General features: G+C 42.8%; 1 protein-coding gene across 1 annotated transcript; it reads right to left on the reverse strand.

Annotated features, from left to right (window-relative positions):
- Positions 1–1,370: 1,370 nt before the first annotated feature.
- Positions 1,371–16,360, reverse strand: tlcd4b (TLC domain containing 4b). Its single transcript, XM_014193522.3, has 7 exons — positions 16,036–16,360; positions 13,266–13,418; positions 7,568–7,657; positions 4,789–4,847; positions 4,574–4,668; positions 4,320–4,393; positions 1,371–4,219 (listed from the first exon to the last, which is right to left on the reverse strand). The coding sequence occupies exons 2-7, from the start codon at positions 13,409–13,411 to the stop codon at positions 3,883–3,885; spliced, it is 801 nt and encodes a 266-aa protein (XP_014048997.1). The 5' UTR covers positions 13,412–13,418; positions 16,036–16,360; the 3' UTR covers positions 1,371–3,882.
- Positions 16,361–18,969: the final 2,609 nt, after the last annotated feature.

An 18,969-nucleotide genomic window follows, 5' to 3' on the forward strand; every position in this document is an offset into this window, starting at 1 on the left:
AGGTAACTATTATCTATCCTGTTGCCTAGTCACTATCCCTTTTCATTTTTTTTATGTAACTAGGCAAGTCAGTTAAGAACAAATTCTTATTTACAATGACAGCCAAACCCGTACAACGCTGGGCCAATTGTGCACCACCCTATGGGACTCCCAATCATGGCCTGTTGTGATACAGCCTGGATTCGAACCAGGGTGTCTGTAGTGACGTCTCTAGTACTGAGATGCAGTGCCTTAGACTGCTGCGCCACTCAGGTGCCCTACCTATATGTACATATCTAGTTACATTTCCTCGGACCCCTGCACAGACTGTACTGCTACCCCCTGTATACAGCCAAACTATCATTGCTCATTGTGTATTTATTTCTCACGTTACTTTTATTCTGCATTATTGGGAAGGGCCGTAAGTAAGCATTTCACCGTTAGTCTACATGTGTTGTTTACGAAGCATGTGACAATTAAAATGTGATGGACTAGCTAGACTGGACTGAGCCAGACAAACCTTAGAACCATCCAACACTACTGTGTGCATGACTACGATGCATCCAACATGCAGTTTTTTTCATAAAATTGTCTCAGTTTCTGTGCACCAGTGTAAACAAAATACATGAAAGTCAATGGTGTTTGAATTGTTACTCTGAAGCCAAAAAGCAATGATTGAGACTTTTTTCTGTCTTCAAATTTATTGAAGAGCAAAACTTTCAAGTAAGTCTCAACTTTCAGTGCTACAACGACATCATTAGTAGTGGTCATTGTAGACAATCTAAATCACATGGTGTTGAGACAGGGACCCTAAGGCCCGTGTATTGTTCTTTTCACATTAAAATATTCAGAAAATAATAATGAAACAAATGTCATTGCATTAAAATAAGAAAAACCAAAAACCCACTGGCAACATTTGATCTATGCTTTTTTCCCTCATTAGTTCATGTTCACTCGTTTCATCACCATCATGAATATTAGTTATTAGTTAAGGATGTGACTGCTGCGGTCTACAGATATGCTCCACAGGTGAAGCAGGACTATCCGAGAGAGTCCACAAAAAGCTGGGGCAAGAATTCATTGATTCAGTCAAAGGTTATTTACTGGCTAATCCATGACATTTAGTATCAAAATGGCTAAAAGTCTTGTGGCTAATTTCAACCTTACAAAAGAGATGAAATGCATGCAATGCAGCTGAAATAAATGCAACAGTTCTACCAGTTCTTCCAGGAGCTACAATATGTCCTCATTTCTCACCAGGGCCTGAGAGCATTTGTACCTTCTCTTAATAAACAATATTAGCCTTTCAAAGGGATAAAAGGCCACAGGTTATTTCTTGCAGATACAAGTGCACTCGGGCATGATGTTACAGAAACCGCCGTGTCACTTCCTCATTTCCAAAAACCAAAACTTTAAGTATTTTTAAAATCACCCAGAGGTCTACATTGCAATTCAACACACCACAGACACACTGAAGTCAGTGACAAACGCTACACATCCAATTAATAGTTTGTACAAACATTGGACATTGTGCAGAAGTACAACCTCTCTCACAGCCATCCGAAGCAGACTTAAAATGCACACCACAGCCTACTGGTGAACCAGAAATCTCATCATCAGGCTACACATGTACTCAGTTGAAAATATTGTTTTCTTGACTGATGAATGACACAAACATGTTGCTCTATTCACAGCTTGAAGTATTGGAGGACTGGGTGAGAAGAGTGAGCTGAATGTCACTAGCTTCTCAACTGAGCTGATGTAGCTGAATAACTACATGACAATAATTACATTTCCAATCTCACCTTCATTCTGGTCATAACCGGCAGCCTCTTTAAGCCCCTTCCCACTCCTCCTAATATCACTAGAACCACCACAACATTCATATCGAGGCCCGCTCCCGTATTCAGAAGAAAACCAAGCAGGCCCTACAGAGGGGTCAACTTCGGAGAATACTTGTCTGGATTCATTATTGTGCAGTGTACAAAAATATATACATAACAGTATCCATAGAGAGAAGAGATTACAATAGAGAGAAAAAAGGAAAACAAACAGCAGTTTTACATTAAAATATCATGCTAATCTCTACCGGACTGCATTAGATTTCCTGTTTGCGTAAAGGCACGACAATACAACCCTCCTCGGTGGTACATGGAGGGGCTCAACAGGTCATTTCTCCATCATGGGGAGTGTGCTTTCATTCCACAGTGAAAAGTCTAACATTTCAGACCCCCCCGTCCCAAACCACGTCAACGCTTTAGGGACAGGAGGAGGACAGAGAACAAAACACTTAACATGCACTCAATACAGCTGGGTGAAAAACATCAAATGCACTGCAGAGGAACCCATAGATTAATGCAATTCATATTTATCCTGTTTAGTGATCCAAACTAGAGTATAAATCATCATAATACGTTTTTTTAACAAGCTCTCAGTGATTTGAATCAATCAAATCAATTTGAAAGGAAGATTTCCAACTGAGTAATACAGTAGGACTTTACACGGCTACACATATAGTACAACATTGCCAGCGTATGTATGGCTGTTCTTGTCAGATAGGTCATTCATAATTGATCTTACATGAATATCAAAAGAAAGGATTTTGAACATCACATTTCCAGCATTCCTATGGCTGACACTGTAGGTGGAACAACACCTAAGACAGGAGAATGCTTCCCCCCAAAAGGGAACCGCTCTTGTTCCAAATTCAGTTCTCACAATAACACAGAAAATAGAGAAAAATGGAAGTTAAAATCTCCAGAGGTACCTTAGATAAACACAACATTTGTTCTAGTGTCTAACAGTAGTGTTACACTACAGTGGCTGGGAAAATCTCCAGAGAAACTGAGAGAAAACGTCCTTTCCAGTCCACTGAACTAGAGATAATGGATGAGATCTTTTCAAAGGCTAAAACATCTTTACAGAAGGAGAAAACAACTCATTGTGATTATTCTCATATGGAGGGAATGACAAGTCTTTATAAGGCAGGGGAGAGGTAGAACAGAAGCATCAAACTGGATGGATTTAACCACTCCACTGTGACAGAGGGTTATGATAGTGTAGTGAAGTTAAGACGCGTTGATGTCAATTCCTGGTTTTGAGGTTGAGAAACAGGAGGAACAAATGGGATAACTGAGACCCAGGAGACCCAAACAGAGCACAGCCAGACCCTGGATGAGATGAGGCAAAAGCATGAAAAACAATGATTCCGGAGAGTTGGCGGTAGGATCCAATCCCCACATCCCTGTCTCAATTTCCCCTGGATGTGCATCCTGGCTGTGGATGGGAAATCCAGTGGTGATTCAATCTGAACTGTTGCTGTGAGCGGGGGACCGGTTTGGTGGTAATGTAGGTGGTGTTCATAAAAAGGAGGCCACAGCAAATGCAGTAAGAGGCATTGTGGTGTCCCGGTCTGTCAAACTAGCACACTAAGAGGTCCTTATTCTGAGGACAAAGTAGGAGGCTCTCCTCTGGTTGGACGGGTCAGGGAACTGAAAATCGTAAAGGATGATGGCCGAGGGAGTTTCTGACAGAGCCAGAGTACGGTTTCTTCTTTTATTGCTTTCTACCTGTCCATCACAGGCACTTCAGATGACTGAGCTTGGGTTGAAGTTGAAGGTGAACAAGAATGAGTGTACTTAACAGCTACTCTCATCTCCAACCAAACCCAGCCAGGGTACCACCATACCGTCGATGAAACACTGAGGTACAGAAGCTAGTGTGGGACCAGTCTCATTCTGTGAGGCTGAATCGGATGAGGACCTGACCCCATTCGGCTGCATGATTTCCAGGTATGGAGATAATAGCAAGGCTGGAGCTAGCAGGGGCTATAAGAGCCCTTGAAGTCCTTCCTGTCTCCCTTCCACAGAGTCTGTCTATGTCCCCCCCTCCAGCCAGTATCTCTTAGTCTGTGTGGTTATTCACATGATTCTGCTTGAGCGGGGAGACCTCTTTGGGCTTCCTGCCGCTGGCGCCCATCATGACCTTGTAGCAGCCGCGGGCGATCTTGTACATCCAGATGGTGTTGAGGATGTCCAGGGCGATGCAGGATGTGATCCAGGCCACCTGAGCACCGATGCCCAAGCGCTCGAAGGCCTCCGTACCGAAGGTGGCAAACACCCGGGCCCAGTAGGGAGGCATGACGAAGATGCGCACCATGAAGAAGACCACTGCCATGGCCATGCCGTTGGCCACAACCAAGCGGTCCGAGCGAGGGTACTTCAGCACCTCGTAGAACCACCTATACGTGGAGGAGAACGGAATAATGTCAACACTGACAGAGGTCGGGGCTGATAAACAGGAGTATTCATTAATATATAGTAAAAGTGGAGCTAGCTTACCTTTGGTTCACAAAAGGTGTGGATAACTCTGAAATGAGACGGAAGTTGGCGAAATAGGGAAGCACGCCACGAGACTGCAGAGAGCGTAAAGACGTATTACCACAAATAAACATGGGCAGAAATAACCTAAAAACAGACTAAATGTGCAACACATCTTTAGAAAGAAGACTTGAGTATTTCAATACCAAAACACAAAGGCACCAAAGAACCATCTAATATTAGCCACTGTGCTCATGGTTTCCCCCCAGACTCACCAAGACATATCCATAAGCATAGAGCGCCGCCAAGTGGTGGCAGACAAAAAAGCTGTCCCCCATTGTGCTCCAGTTAGTGGCCAGAAGCACAAGGTCTACACAGAACAACAAGAGGGTAGTTAGCACACAATTTGTTATTTCCATCTACTGTCCACAGAGAAATGTGGATGGTTTATTGTTATACAAGAGGATAAACATGAGAGAGAGAGACTCACCATAGAGCAAATAACCACACGTTATGGCCACATTCAGTTTCACTAGTCCAGGCTCCCCCCTGTACAGCAAAAACAAAACAAAGTGTTCTTTCAGAATAACAGTTGCCACATTACAGATTAATGCTAAAACTACTGTAAAACAGAAACAAAAGCTACTTACGATTTCATAGAAATCTAGTGAAGTCCACAAAACATTCTACATACTGTATTAGTGCAGTCTACTGCAGGGGTCTCCAACCTTTTCCAGCATGAGAGCTAATTAAAAAAATAGGCACATTCTTCTCATGGCCAAGTCATGAGTCATAGTCTTGCTACTACTGAGATACCCGTGTCCAGGGAAGGTCCAGTTTAAACAGCACTGTGTTGACAAATGCATTGTGCTCACATACAGAGGGTGTGTTTCTGTTTGCCTCCTGTATCCTTGTGTGCTCATGGACAAATACGTGTCAGGATGTGTGTACATGTGAGCAGTAGCCTGCATATAGTACATACTGTAAGAATGAGTACCACTGTTCTCTTGACTGTAGGAGTGGATTGTACGACTCAGTTGCTCGAACAAGGTTTTAGCAACATTATGGTTATCAGATCACTGTATCACATGGGCCACATTTACTGTCTAGGCCTGTGAGTGGACTGGAGTGCAAGAGGCTCTTGACAAGAGCATCTGCTAAGTGACTGTGGTCATAATAATGTGTGTGTCTCAGTAGTGACACTGGATCTGATTTTGGCCTCTCTCCATCACAGGTATCCTGTTGCTGAGGGCGGGGTCATGGCTCTCTGTGACAGCACACCACGACGTGCTCTCTGGATCAGAGGGGGGCTCCACGCAACACCGCCCTTCCTCACCTCTACCAACCTTCACCCCAACGTACCCGTTTAGGGTATGTCTGAGTGCAACATCCTCTCTGAACCACACTCATGTAGACACGATCAATGTCATATGCAGCCAATGGTTTCTTCACTTCATGTTTACTGTACATCCTGGAGCCCACCCATAAGGCTAATAATCTATTCACCCATATAGAGAGTCGAAGCCATTCGTAGATAAACTTGTGAATCTGTTAAAGCTAAGAGATGAACTTCAGATAGATCAACAGGAGGGGTCAGGATGAGATGGGTCCAAAGGTTCTCAGATTCCATCACTGATCCAGGTATGGCTGGGCAGCAGGTAGCCTAGCGGTTAGAGGCGAGCCAGCAACCGGACGGTTGCCAGTTTGAATCCCGGGTCTGCCGGGAAAACTCTATCGGGAAGTGAGCTGGCAACCGGAGGGTTGCTGGTATGAAGTCCCAGATTCGATTGCCTGCCGTTGTGTCCTTGAGCGAGGCACTTAACCCCCCCAGCAACAGCTCCCCAGGCGCCCAGTGTGGTAGTCCCCTGCACCTCTCCAAAACCTCTATATTTATGTGTATGTCTGAGTCTTTTGGAGGTGTTGGGTTAAAAAGCGGAAGTCACAGTTCAGTTGGACCTTGTGTGTATTTGACCAATAAAGGGATCTAAATGTTACAGTAAGCCACACCTGGGGTTACATCATTGAACTCTGATCAACCAACTGAGCACTATTGTTTTACACCAATTGAGTATATTCTGCTCACACTGGTTACATCGCACTTTTAAAGCTCAGATAAACCAATCAGGCAATGTGAGGTAGGCGGATTTGGAAAACGATTTGGATTGATTGGATTAAGATGACAAAACCCAGGCAGAAGCGCCAGAGTGACGTTGTGAGAAGCTGAATCTGTCACAATGCAGGTTTTGTGGGCGGTTAGTTCTGTGAAGCCCAGCACAATGCCAGTCTGTGGCATGTCTAAATGATGCTGTAACAATCAGATTGTCTGAGGATTAATGCTTACGCCATAAAGTGTTGCAATAAGAGGAACTAGCTACTGCGCTAGCAAAATAACATGGCTACCAGTCTAAATAGAGGAAAAGTAAGAAACTAAAAGAGATGGGCAGGAAAGCAAATACATTAGAGACAACAGGTTAGTGCCAATTCTACACAGACAAAGACCAAAACAAAGGGAAAAAACAAGACAACATGACTTGGGCTGGGAGGGTACAACAATTACACCCCTATTAAACAAACCCTATGACAGTAAAGGAACAACAAAGAAAGAAGGAAAAAGAGAGTAGTCTAAATGTGAGACATTTGGGCACAGAGCAGATGAAGGGGGGGTGGCAGGACTCCTCCCTATTGGCCCTTCACAACCCCTTTTCTCCGCTCCATCAGCGACAGACAGACAATGACAGCGAGGGAAGTGCTGTATTGATCAGACAGCCAGAGACGCAGGGTGCTGCTGGGGGGGTCACCAGAAGGGGAGGGAAGAGGAAGAGGGGGGGCTGAAGACTGGGCTGCTGTTTGCTATGAAAAGGAGCCTTGTTGGCAGGACTCTGGCCTGTCTGATCAGAACAAGAGAGGAAGAGAAACAGAAGGAGAGAAACACGAGAGTAGAAGACAGAGAAAGAGGAGAGAGAAGAGAGAGTAGAAGACAGAAACAGAAGGGAGAGGGAGGGAGGGATAGGGAAATTACCATTCCTCTCTTTCAGGATACAATGATGTAATCACACAGTCAGCAGTAGGAGAGAGAACATAGAAAAGACAATGAAAGGACAAATCCACTGAATCTACACTTCTCTTGAGACTCCACTGAGATTTCTCTCTGACAGTGGGGAATGGCGGCAGCATCATCCCTCCCTCCCTCCCTCCCTCCCTCCCGGGGTAGGCTAGTAGCTACGGCTGCTAGAGTGACAGACAGCAGACAGTAATGCAGTTCATCTTACCAGACGGGGTCTGCGTTGACAGCATCATCAAACCACAGGATGTAGAGACAGAAGAGGCCCACGATCAGAGCATGGACAGTGGACACCAATCTGGGCAAGCACACAGAAACAGGGACAGTTAGAGCAATGGCAGAGAATGCTGCAAGACTAGCACCACCGCAGCAGTAATACTAATAAACAGTTCAAGTAACATAACAACAACATCCTTTACAGCACTGAGAACACAATGAAGAAACCTCATTTGGGCCATGTGGAACCTTGGCAATGGAACTAATTTGAAGGAGAATCGTGTGTGTGTAAAACTACTCAGATTTTGTTGACCTCTGGGACTGTTTATCTGGGCTAGTGAAGAGAACTCCAGTGCTACCATGCCTCATCTCCCCTCACCCGCACACACAGTCCCCAGACCTGGGCACACCAGCTGTCCCACAGACCTAGCAATGCTGGCTCCACAGACCAGCCACTGTACAATGAACATTGTTATTTTTAGTGTCACCATTAAAACATCCCTATCTGAGAGCGTATAACTGCCATGATCAAGGAGGAGAGTGGAATTTGAGGCAGTCTCTTACGAAGCAGAAGGGGCAAGTGCATTTGCTCTCCCTCTAGCCCATTTGAACTGAACATCTAGCTAGTGACGTGTTCCTTAGCCTACGCCTCAGGCTTACATCTCTGCTGTGCATCTTTCTGTAGATATTCTCTGTGTCCCTTTACAAGTAAAGCTTGAATAAATAATAACACTGACACACTGGGAGCCGTTATGCAATGAAGGGGAACTTTGAATCAAACTTCAATAACTATCAGTGTGTCACCTTTGGCTTGTTATGCATTGGTACACACATCCTGTAGCAGTGTTCAGTGTGCATGACCACTTTTTGAACTGAGGCCCAGGACTGCCGCGCAGCTCCCCCCAGGACTGCCGCGCAGCTCCCCCCAGGACTGCCGCGCAGCTCCCCCCAGGACTGCCGCGCAGCTCCCCCCAGGACTGCCGCGCAGCTCCCCCCAGGACTGCCGCGCAGCTCCCCCCAGGACTGGCTTGTGTTCCTATTTTATGTGTCTCGGGCTGTTGGTGGTAGGTGCACCCGATTCAGCTGCCTGTGTGCCAAGTAGTTGAACTGTTGCCATTTTGAACCATTTCATGTGTCTGAAGGTACAAACTGCCTTCCCGGCGGGGCCGGAGAGCAAATCAAGTGCACTGTATGCCTACCGCTGGCCAATCGGATGGCTCAGATTACTGTGTTGGCAGTAACATAGCAGGCATAAAAGAAAGCTACAGCAAAGTTGATACTGTGAGATTTCAAAATGTTTAAAACCATGACTAGAGAGACAGACTATCAACAAATACAGCAAAAAGCTGCTGTTTTATGAGTGAGATCACGTTAAAGTTCTTACTCAGCACTGTCAACACTTTGTATTCAACACTTTTATAAGCCATAAAACGCATGTTCTTCCCATTTCCACTCAGCGCTACAACACGCACTGCAGCAGTAATGAATGAGGAGGAAAGTGTATCTATAGGCTTGCATTGCTGTTATTATTAGTGGGTTGAGTCTTTTTAATATTTCACTTTCTCTGTTCATAGGAGTAACAACATGAATTTGTGCACGAGGCAGAAATAACGGTGCGACTCGAGTTGCCATCAGCTGGAAGACGGTGTCCCTTTTTGGTCTGTGTCAGTGGAGGAAAGAGAGAGCGGAGGGATGTTGAGAGGTGGACCCTCAGTCTGCTGTTCTCTCACTCCGCTGAGACTGACCATTAGATGCGGGCACCACTAGCTCAGTAAAATAAAATTAAAAGACAAATTATTTAAATGTATGCTCACTCAGCTGTGCCTCACAAGTAATGCAACAATGGATCTATTACCGGTGTGATCATATAGCCTTCCTCAAATTTTGAAATATATATTTTTTTAAATGGCCCAAACAACAACGCATTGGGCAATTCAAGAAAAGCCAATATGAGGTGATAATGTATTGTGCCTATAGCTTACTGAAAAAACCTCATTGCTACAGTACTGTTTTTAATTGGTCATTGTTGCATAGGCCGCACGTGTTTTTGTAATGTTAAAAAAACAAATGGAGCGGTAATTCTCGGCTTGCATTTTGACTCAGAAAGTGATCTTGACATTGGCTTACGTTTTTTAAATAATGTAAAAAATTAAATCTGAGCAGTAGATCTCGGCTTGCATTTTGACTCAGAATGCGATCTTGACTCACAAAATGTTGGTGACCACTGTTCTAGTTTTCCCTGTTAACATGATCAAAGTTTCCCTTGACTGTGCAATTGTGATCAAATCAACACAACATTAGCCACTGACAATGCAACATACCTAAACAAAACAAACTATGCAAGAGATTTTGTTGTAGGCAGAACACATCGGAGTAGGATTTTATTACATTGACACGCACTACTCAGCCCGTACTCTACAAATACCGGTGCGGCATAAACAATCAGCGCTGGAGTAGGCCTATATGCAAATAGACCATTGCCATGTATTTACTTTGAACTGGACTGTGTTTACAGCATGAGCGTTCGTGAGTAGACGTGCTTGTTTTGAGATCAAAGCGAGAGCTGCATGTAGCCACGTGTGCACATTTTGTTCATATCCTTTGCTAGTTAATTAGTTATTAGACCAGTTATAGATAATTTGTAGTCAGTAATGGGGGAGTGATTGCTTCCTACAAGAGCACAAAATGTATACATTTCTAGACATCTTTGAAAAGCGAGTTAGGTAAAGAGCTATTTTTTGTCTTAATGGGACAGTGTTGTATTTTGAGACAGGTTTGAATAAGTTAATTAGCCAATAGACAGAGGGTAGCATACTTTGTCAGATTTTCTGTCATAATGATATGGGGGGAAAAAGCATTTTATTTTGTAAAATGGTTTCTTGCATCAAACCACAACATTTTCAGTAATCTCCTTGTCCAAAGGACAAGTGGATAAACAGGTTAATGTCAAGCCCTGCAAGTTTTTTCCCCCAAAGTCTCATGGAATATAGGCCTATATTGAACACCACACAATGGCTGCTAATGTAGGCTGAATGATAGACCAGCCATTTTAAAATGTTATGGGATGCATTTTCTCCGTTGTTTTTGATGGTGGACACTCTGGTAGCTCTACATTACAATCAAATAACCAGAGTAGACTACTTGGCCATTTTTAAAACTGTAACTTAAAGTGGGTACAGCCTCAGTGTTCACAGAAACGTGCTGGAGGTTGCACAGAATTTTCACAATGTTCAAGTTACCACTCAGCAGACCTGAAATTTGCTCAGTGTCAATTTTCTTTTGAGGGAACAGTGGTAATTAGAGGTTGACCGATTAATCGGAATGGCCGATTAATTATGGCCGATTTCAAGTTTTCATAACAATCGGTAATCGTTTTTTTGGACACCGATTTGCCGATTTTTTATACACCTTTATTTAACTAGGCAAGTCAGTTATGAACACATTCTTAGTTTCAATGACAGCCTAGGAACGGTGGGTTAACTGCCTTGTTCAGGGGCAGAACGACAGATTTTTACCTTGTCAGCTCGGGGATTCATTTTTGCAACCTTCCAGTTACTAGTCCAACGCTCTAACCACCTGCCTTACATTGCACTCCACGAGGAGCCTGCGTGGCAGGCTGACTACCTGTTACGCGAGGGCAGCAAGAAGCCAAGGTAAGTTGCTTGGTAGCATTAAACTTATCTTATAAAAAACAATCTTAACATAATCACTAGTTAACTACACATGGTTGATGATATTACTAGTTTATCTAGCGTGTCCTGCGTTGCATATAATCGATGCGGTGCCTGTTCATTTCTCATTGAATCACAGTCTACTTCGACAAATGGGTGATGATTTAACCAGTGCATTTGCGAAAAAAGCACTGTCGTTGCACCAATGTACCTAACCATAAACATCAATGCCTTTCTTTAAAATCAATACACAAGTATATATTTTTAAACCTGCATATTTAGTTAATATTGCCTGCTAACATGAATTTCTTATAACTATGGAAATTGTGTCACTTCTCTTGCGTTCCGTGCAAGCAGTCAGGATATATGCAGCAGTTTGGGCTGCCTGGCTCATTGCGAACTGTGTGAAGTCCATTTATTCCTAATAAAGGCCGTAATTAATTATGACATAACATTGAAGGTTGTACAATGTAACAGCAATATTTAGACTTAGCGACGCCATCCATTAGATAAAATACGGAACGGTTCCGTATTTCACTGAAAGAATAAAGGTTTTGTTTTCGAAATGATAGTTTCCGGATTCGACCATTTTAATGACCAAAGGCTCGTATTTCTGTGTGTTATTATGTTATAATTAAGTCTATGATTTGATAGAGCAGTCTGACTGAGCGATGGTAGGCACCAGCAGGCTCGTAAGCATTCATTCAAACAGCACTTTTGTGCGTTTGCCAGCAATTCTTCGCAATGCTTCAAGCATTGCACTGTTTATGACTTCAAGCCTATCAACCCCCGAGATTAGGCTGGTGTAACCAATGTGAAATGGCTAGCTAGTTAGCAGGGTGTGCGCTAATAGCGTTTCAAACGTCACTCGCTCTGAGACTCGGAGTAGTTGTTCCCCTTGCTCTGCATGGGTAACGCTGCTTTGAGGGTGGCTGTTGTCGATGTGTTCCTGGTTCGAGCCCATGTAGGAGCGAGGAGAGGGACAGAAGCTATACTGTTACACTGGCAATACTAAAGTGCCTATAAGAACATCCAATTGTCAAAGGTATATGAAATACAAATCGTATAGAGAGAAATAGTCCTATAATTACTATAATAGCTACAACCTAAAACTTCTTACCTGGGAATATTGAAGACTCATGTTAAAAGGAACCACCAGCGTTCTCATGTTCTGAGCAAGGAACTTAAATGTTAGCTTTTTTACATGGCACATACTGCACTTTTACTTTCTTCTCCAACACTTTGTTTTTGCATTATTTAAACCAAATTGAACATGTTTCATTATTTATTTGAGGCTAAATTGATTTTATTGATGTATTATATTAAGTTAAAATAAGTGTTCATTCAGTATTGTTGTAATTGTCGTTATTACAAAAAAAAAGATATATATATATCTATTTTTTGTTAAAAAATTATTATTATTATTATTCTTTTTTTTTTCTTTTTAAATCGACCGATTAATCAGTATCGGCTTTTTTTGGTCCTCCAATAATCGGTATCGGTGTTGAAAAATCATATTCGGTCGACCTCTAGTGGTAATAGTGGGTACAGCCCACCAGCTCAAGACAAACTGATACCAGAGAAGAGATACCATTCAATACATGGAGTAACTCATTCCAAACGCCAATTGGCAACTTTTGAACTTAACCCCAAAATAATTACACATTTCTGGTCTTTGAATTCAAAGCCCAGCCCCTGACGTGTACTATGGAAAGTTGAGAAGATGACCCATGACAACCTAAATGACGATATTGTAAATAGATAAAGATTTGTCTGATTAGAGCTGAAGTATCAGCACAATAAAACTATTTGAATGCCAAGCCAGTCCAAGAGCAATGTAGAGAATAAATATCTACATAATCATTAACTTGTTAGTCTACCTTTCGACTAGTTATCATTTCTGACCTCAGATCAGTGTGCCTTGGATAATGTCTGATAGAGGTGTGTTACAGCAGAGTCGGTACAGTACTAGTCTATAACGTGAAACCTGTTAAGAGGCCTGTTGGAAGGGTATTGTACCTGGAGTTCCACTCAGTGAGCTTGGTGGGGGGCAGGCGGTCGTAGCTAGGGGTAAAGGTTGAGGAGAACAGCGGGCTGGCCACAGAGAAGAGCAGCTGAAACCCCACGAAGCTGCCAGCCACCACGGTCAACTCTCTCGTCTCCATCACTCACCTACAGTATACCACACCAGGAGAGAGACGGGGTGAGAGGCATGTTCTGTTACTGTACAGAAGACACAATACCCCTAGACTGTCAGCGGGGAATGTAGAGGGGGGCCGGAAGGAATAAGAGAAGAAGTGAAGGATGGAAGGGAGGAAAACAGGGTGGCAAAGGAGGGCAAGGGAGAGAGCCATTGAAAAGGAGATGGTGGTAAAACAGCAGAAACGAGAGAAAATAAATCATTCATTATTGGACAAATATTTTGCACAGGGATTAAATGTGCAATTGTAGCTAAGAATTGAAAGAAAAGAGGATTGTAAAGATGGAGATAGAGGTTCCTGTTGGTGAATGCACGCTATCGAGAGGAGGAAGAACATTTGTGATGAGAGATGCAAAAACACAAGTAGAAAGACTGACTAAGTCTATAAACTAGCAGTGTATGTGCATCTGTGTGTAGGGGTCATCGCCCTGCAGTGTCCAGCGGTGGAGACTATAGTTGAGTAGCATGGATCAACTGCAGCACTATTACATCGTATCAACAGAGCTTGGGGTCCATGCTCCCTGTTTACACTGCACTAAGAAACAGCCACTCACTCCCTTGACCTTGTTTTCCCAGAAGAGGGATTATGTTTCATGAAGAATTGGATTTTCAGTAAACTCAAAAGGTCCTCAGAGCTACTGGCTCTTTGACTGAGGTCCAAGACTGGTCATGTGTCCTCACCTCGACCCTCAGAGTACTCAAGGAACTACAATACTAACATTCCAAAAAACCTGCATCTGGGACCATTAAATCCACAAGAATCTGAAATCCAGAGAAAATGGCTACTTGGATGAAGCAACAACAATAGTCTAAGGTTCTAACTGCTTTTCCAAGTACAAACAATGTGCTGCCGATTACAATGGGGTAAGGCAACTGATTAGATGACTGGTCACCAACAGGGAGATTCTAGTGATACTGGAGAAAGTCTATCCTTTCTCCAATATCACTAGACCTAAACCCAATAGGCTTTAACCTCTGCCCCAACTGGCACTTTAAAAACTTGTACAGTAGGTTCTAATACTCAAAAAATTCAATGTTATAAAACCATGCCATGACTACAAACTGTTCTCTCCCCCCATTGGCTTACATCCCTCAAACTCAACTCTGGACCTCAAAGACAGTTCCACCGCATGTTTTCATTGTTCCCCTCTAGTCAGGGACTAATTTAGACCCGTTTACACCAGGTGTGTACAATTAATTATCAGGTAGCACAGAAAACCAGCAGGCTCCGGACCTCATAGGGTAAGTTAGTACCCCTGGCCTAAATTACCAGAAAATAGGACTGGACCCACAGAGCGACAGTCGGACAATAGGGAACACCCCATGTTCACTCAGGGTCTACAGTGTCAAAATCAACACACGTTTCCAGTATAAAGGAGCATTGGTACAGTACCGCCTATTGCCACTTCAGTCTGATACAAACACATGTACTGTTTAACATAGGCTACTACAAACCACAGTTCCATGTGCTCTGAGCAAAATCATTTTTCAATCTCCAGATCTATGGATGTGAGGACATTGTGTCAAGCTGATCAACACCATCACAGGAAAGCCGTAGTTTAGCTACTGCGGTGGCCCATACAATAACCCCAGCTCTCCGTGGAATAGGCCTAACTCTGTAAGCAATCAGGAACTTGTTGTATTATCCAGATAGCATTTGGACCAATAAAATAGCAGTGTTTGAGAGAAGCCTTATTGTTCCAGAGCATGCTGATCATATGCTGCATCTGCTTCAATTATTCATTAGCATTCTTCAACTGGCAAGCTGGGAGGGCAAAGGCGTGCATACCCGACAACACCATCCACTTTTGACCTTGTTCTCCTGCACTATATGCTGTTGTCAGAAAACTATGACCCTTTGGAATATCGACCAACACAAATAGCGGTTCAATTTCCCATGTTCCAGTGGAAATATAAAACGTCCACTCTCTCATGCAATGCATATGCCATTGAGGTTTTTAGAAGACAGAATGTGCAAAAATACAATGAATGTAATCTTTTTTTTTGTCTAAATGCAGCTCACATGACGGTAAAATTACGACTGGCATTCTAGGCCAACTGACAAGTGATGAGATTTCCTTTCACTTTAATAACGCAAATCTTGGGATGCAGACAATCCCCCCAACGCTTGTGCTAATGAGTACAATTACTTGCCCTGGCCTAGAGTTAAAAATAATGAGGATATTAAAAGATAACTGGTAAATGGCCAGCTTCTCCCGTCTGGTCTAGTGCTCTTCTTGCGGAGGCAAATAGCTACATAATTATGCATAACTTGTCAGCACAGTCCCTTGTTCTCTGCGGCGCGTGACACAGCAAACGTGTGCACGACAAGAAATGTGCACAATCCCTCGATTTTCGGCAACATTGTCGCCAGTAGGACACTTTCCAGTTTAGCCACAAGTAGACTAACTACACGAATTATGAGAGCACAACTACTGACTAGAAAGCAGTGCTATATTGCCACAACCAGGGTCGTATTGCGGTCACTAGCTAGATGTTTAATATATACAAATTGCAGTGCATTGGCTCAATGTATCGCTGTGTTGTGAACAAAATAATAAGTGAAAGGCTAGCTAGATAAATAACTACCTGATATCAGCCGCATAGGTCCTCGTCTTCTCTCACTTTCTTAGGTAGCTAACTTAGCAAGTCAGCTAGCTAGCAGTAGCCCACTAGCTAGCTCTCTAGTGTAAGTCCTCGTGAAAAAGGCTATACGACGAAAGCAGCGGCATTCATGCATAACTATTACAGTAGCTAGATAATTGCGGATTCTAGGCCAATTTCCCTGCCACCATGCGTTCCAAGTTTTGCTTAAAATCTAAAGTTGTAGACGTTTTGTTTTGCAATTGACAGCTAGCACTAACCTGTGACGCGAACACGCAGATACCACCCACCCTCTAGCTCACACCCCTCGGTTTGGCCACACCCACAATAAACAAAGGCCACATTGATTACAGTGTTATATTCTTCAAAGACAGGGAACAGCTGATACCACTACCAATAACATGCAAAGGCTTAGTTAGCATCGTTGCTATAACGAAATCTGCATTTGTTTGATGTCCACAACTAAAACACGAAGAACTGCAGGCAGCTTGACAAGCTATTGAATAACACACCACAAATAGTTAGGTCATATTTTTACACTTGCCATAGGCCAATTAAATCAAGGCTACATTTTCATATGTGTATTTTACTTATTATAATTGGAAACTGAAAGGGTTTTACAGACAGAGATATTATGAATCCAATGTATTTTGAAAGGAGTGGTTATTTCTGTCATTGTATGGCTCTGCGCTGTCACCTACTGAGTCATCCTCCCAAGTCAAGGTTGTCTGTCTGGTTTCCCCAGCACAGGAGGCTGCTAAGGGGAGGACAGCTCATAATAATGCCAGGAATGGCGCAAATGGAATGGCATCACACACCTGGAAACCATGTGATTGATGTATTTGATATCATTCCAATCATTACTCTCCAGCCATTACCATGAGCTCGTCCTCCCCAATTAAGGTGCCACCAACATCCCGTGTTCCTTGCACTTCCCATGTTGACACTTAGGTATTTGGCATTGATTGTAGGCTAGATCAGAGCCTTCTTGTAAATAGAAGGCCCTGTTCTAGAGATCCAGTGACAAAGAGAGTGAAGTGCTGAAAGAGTGGATGGAGACAGATGACACCGGTGAAAGTAATCCTCTCACTAACAATCAAGGGCTTCAAAGATTAACCAAACATGAACTGCTAATCAGAGCAGATTAAACACCACTCATTCTTCCAAACAATCACATCTTTGGGAGACATAATGCAATGGAAATATGAAATGAAAACTACTTCAGGATTGTAAAAACAGTTATATAATTTTTACAAATGCTATTTTTGTTATCTAACACTTTACTGATCGTGAAATATTGCACACAGTAGCACGTGTTTTATTGACGTTCAGTTTAAATTTAAAGGAAATACTGTTTCCCTTCCTGAGGTTTCATGGTCATGAGCGCAGGCAACATTCAAAACTTGCCCTACAAAAACTGTGTGAGGGCAGTGCTTCGCCATGCCCACTGTTATTGGTATGCCTAGATAAAGATAAATGAAATCCTTATGGCAGGCCTCTAACATGTAGCCACTTATTCCATAAAGGCTGCTTTTAGCTTAATGAGGAAAACAGGATGCTATACAGTCCATTATGGTACAGTAGAGTGGTAAAGTACATTGCTTATTCCATAACATCTGCTTTCTGCTAAACTATGTGAATTCCTCATATTGCCGCATTGACCTTTGGTCATACCACAGATGTCTCTACTAGGGATGTGTTTTATAATTATATATAAAATGCAGAATGCCTGCTCTGTGCACATAGCCTGTAGAATAACTGGCAGATAATTGACACCAAAGTGCTGCCTGGTTGTCTTACCATGTTTCTATCAGCACTAAGCAGTGGTATTAACAGGTCAATTCTTATCAGTTGTGACTAGATAGGCTACAGTTATGGACGTACGTGACTTTTCGTAACAGGTTAGGAGAGTATTTCAGCTAACCCTTTTCATAACCTTCATCTAATTATCCTAACCTTCTAAGTTAATTATCTTAACCTGCAGCTTAAATTCTACTAACCTGCTACAAAAAAGTCACTTTCATCCGTAGCTGTATATCATCTAGTCAAAACCATTCTCATAATTTTCTTCTGGTGCATGATGGGAGGTTGCTGTGTCTACCACAATCAAGGCTGTCAAACAGATGTAATTTCTGACAAAATCATACTCAAATTGCCAGTAACACATTCTTTACACACATTGTCACTCTTATTTTAGCAACATACATTTCTTTAACGTAATTAAATCCATTAGATCATGATAATGATATGTGTATGAGAGTAGCTATTTTAAGGAAGCTATTCTAGGCTCATGCTAGCAAAATTCTCCAGTGAATGTGTCACCTTACTGCTGTGCCAATTGTGGGTGTCCTCCTCAGTAATGATAAGCAACGAATCTTAATTAAGCACTACTAGCTGGAGGGCAGAGTAGATTTCAAGATACTATCTGAATCTTTGGGCGTGTGCCAACAGGAACAGTGAACCACTGTCAAGTTCAGGGGAAGAATAGGGAATAGAGAGTGGATTGTGTGATGTCACTGGCAAAGAGGATGGAGGTCCTGGATAGTTGTCATACAGCCCAGGAGAAGGTCGTCGATCGGCAGGCTGAGGAGAACATTTTTCTGAGGAAAAAGAAGAAAGGAGATGAGAGTCAAAACTATGACAGAAACACAGACATACGTAGCCTTGGCCGTGGCCTGAGGAAACAGCTGTTTGGGACTTGATTGGATTTCAGGAAGATCATCTAGAGGAGGAGGTCAGCAGCTGAGAAAGAAAAGGCCCCTCCCAGCTAAAGTACTTTATATCATTCAATTATAGTGCAACGAGCATCACATGTACTATAGAGACTAAGAGACAGGTTATTTTGTTCAGTAGGGACAGAATTGATGATCCATTAGATCCCTCTGCAATAGACACAATCTTGCGAGAAGACGGTACTCA

This window comes from Salmo salar, chromosome 03 (assembly GCF_965601325.2).
Source record: "Salmo salar chromosome 03, fSalSal1, whole genome shotgun sequence".
Taxonomy (NCBI): Eukaryota; Metazoa; Chordata; class Actinopteri; order Salmoniformes; family Salmonidae; genus Salmo; species Salmo salar.

Coding starts and splice junctions, on each gene's coding strand:
- tlcd4b (XM_014193522.3), bottom strand. CDS start 13,411: ATGGAGACGAGAGAGTTGACCGTGGTGGCTGGCAGCTTCGTGGGGTTT. Junction 4,848..7,567: donor GTCAACGCAGACCCCGTCTG/GTAAGATGAACT, acceptor TTTGCTGTACAG/GGGGGAGCCTGGACTAGTGA. Junction 4,220..4,319: donor ACACCTTTTGTGAACCAAAG/GTAAGCTAGCTC, acceptor CTCCACGTATAG/GTGGTTCTACGAGGTGCTGA.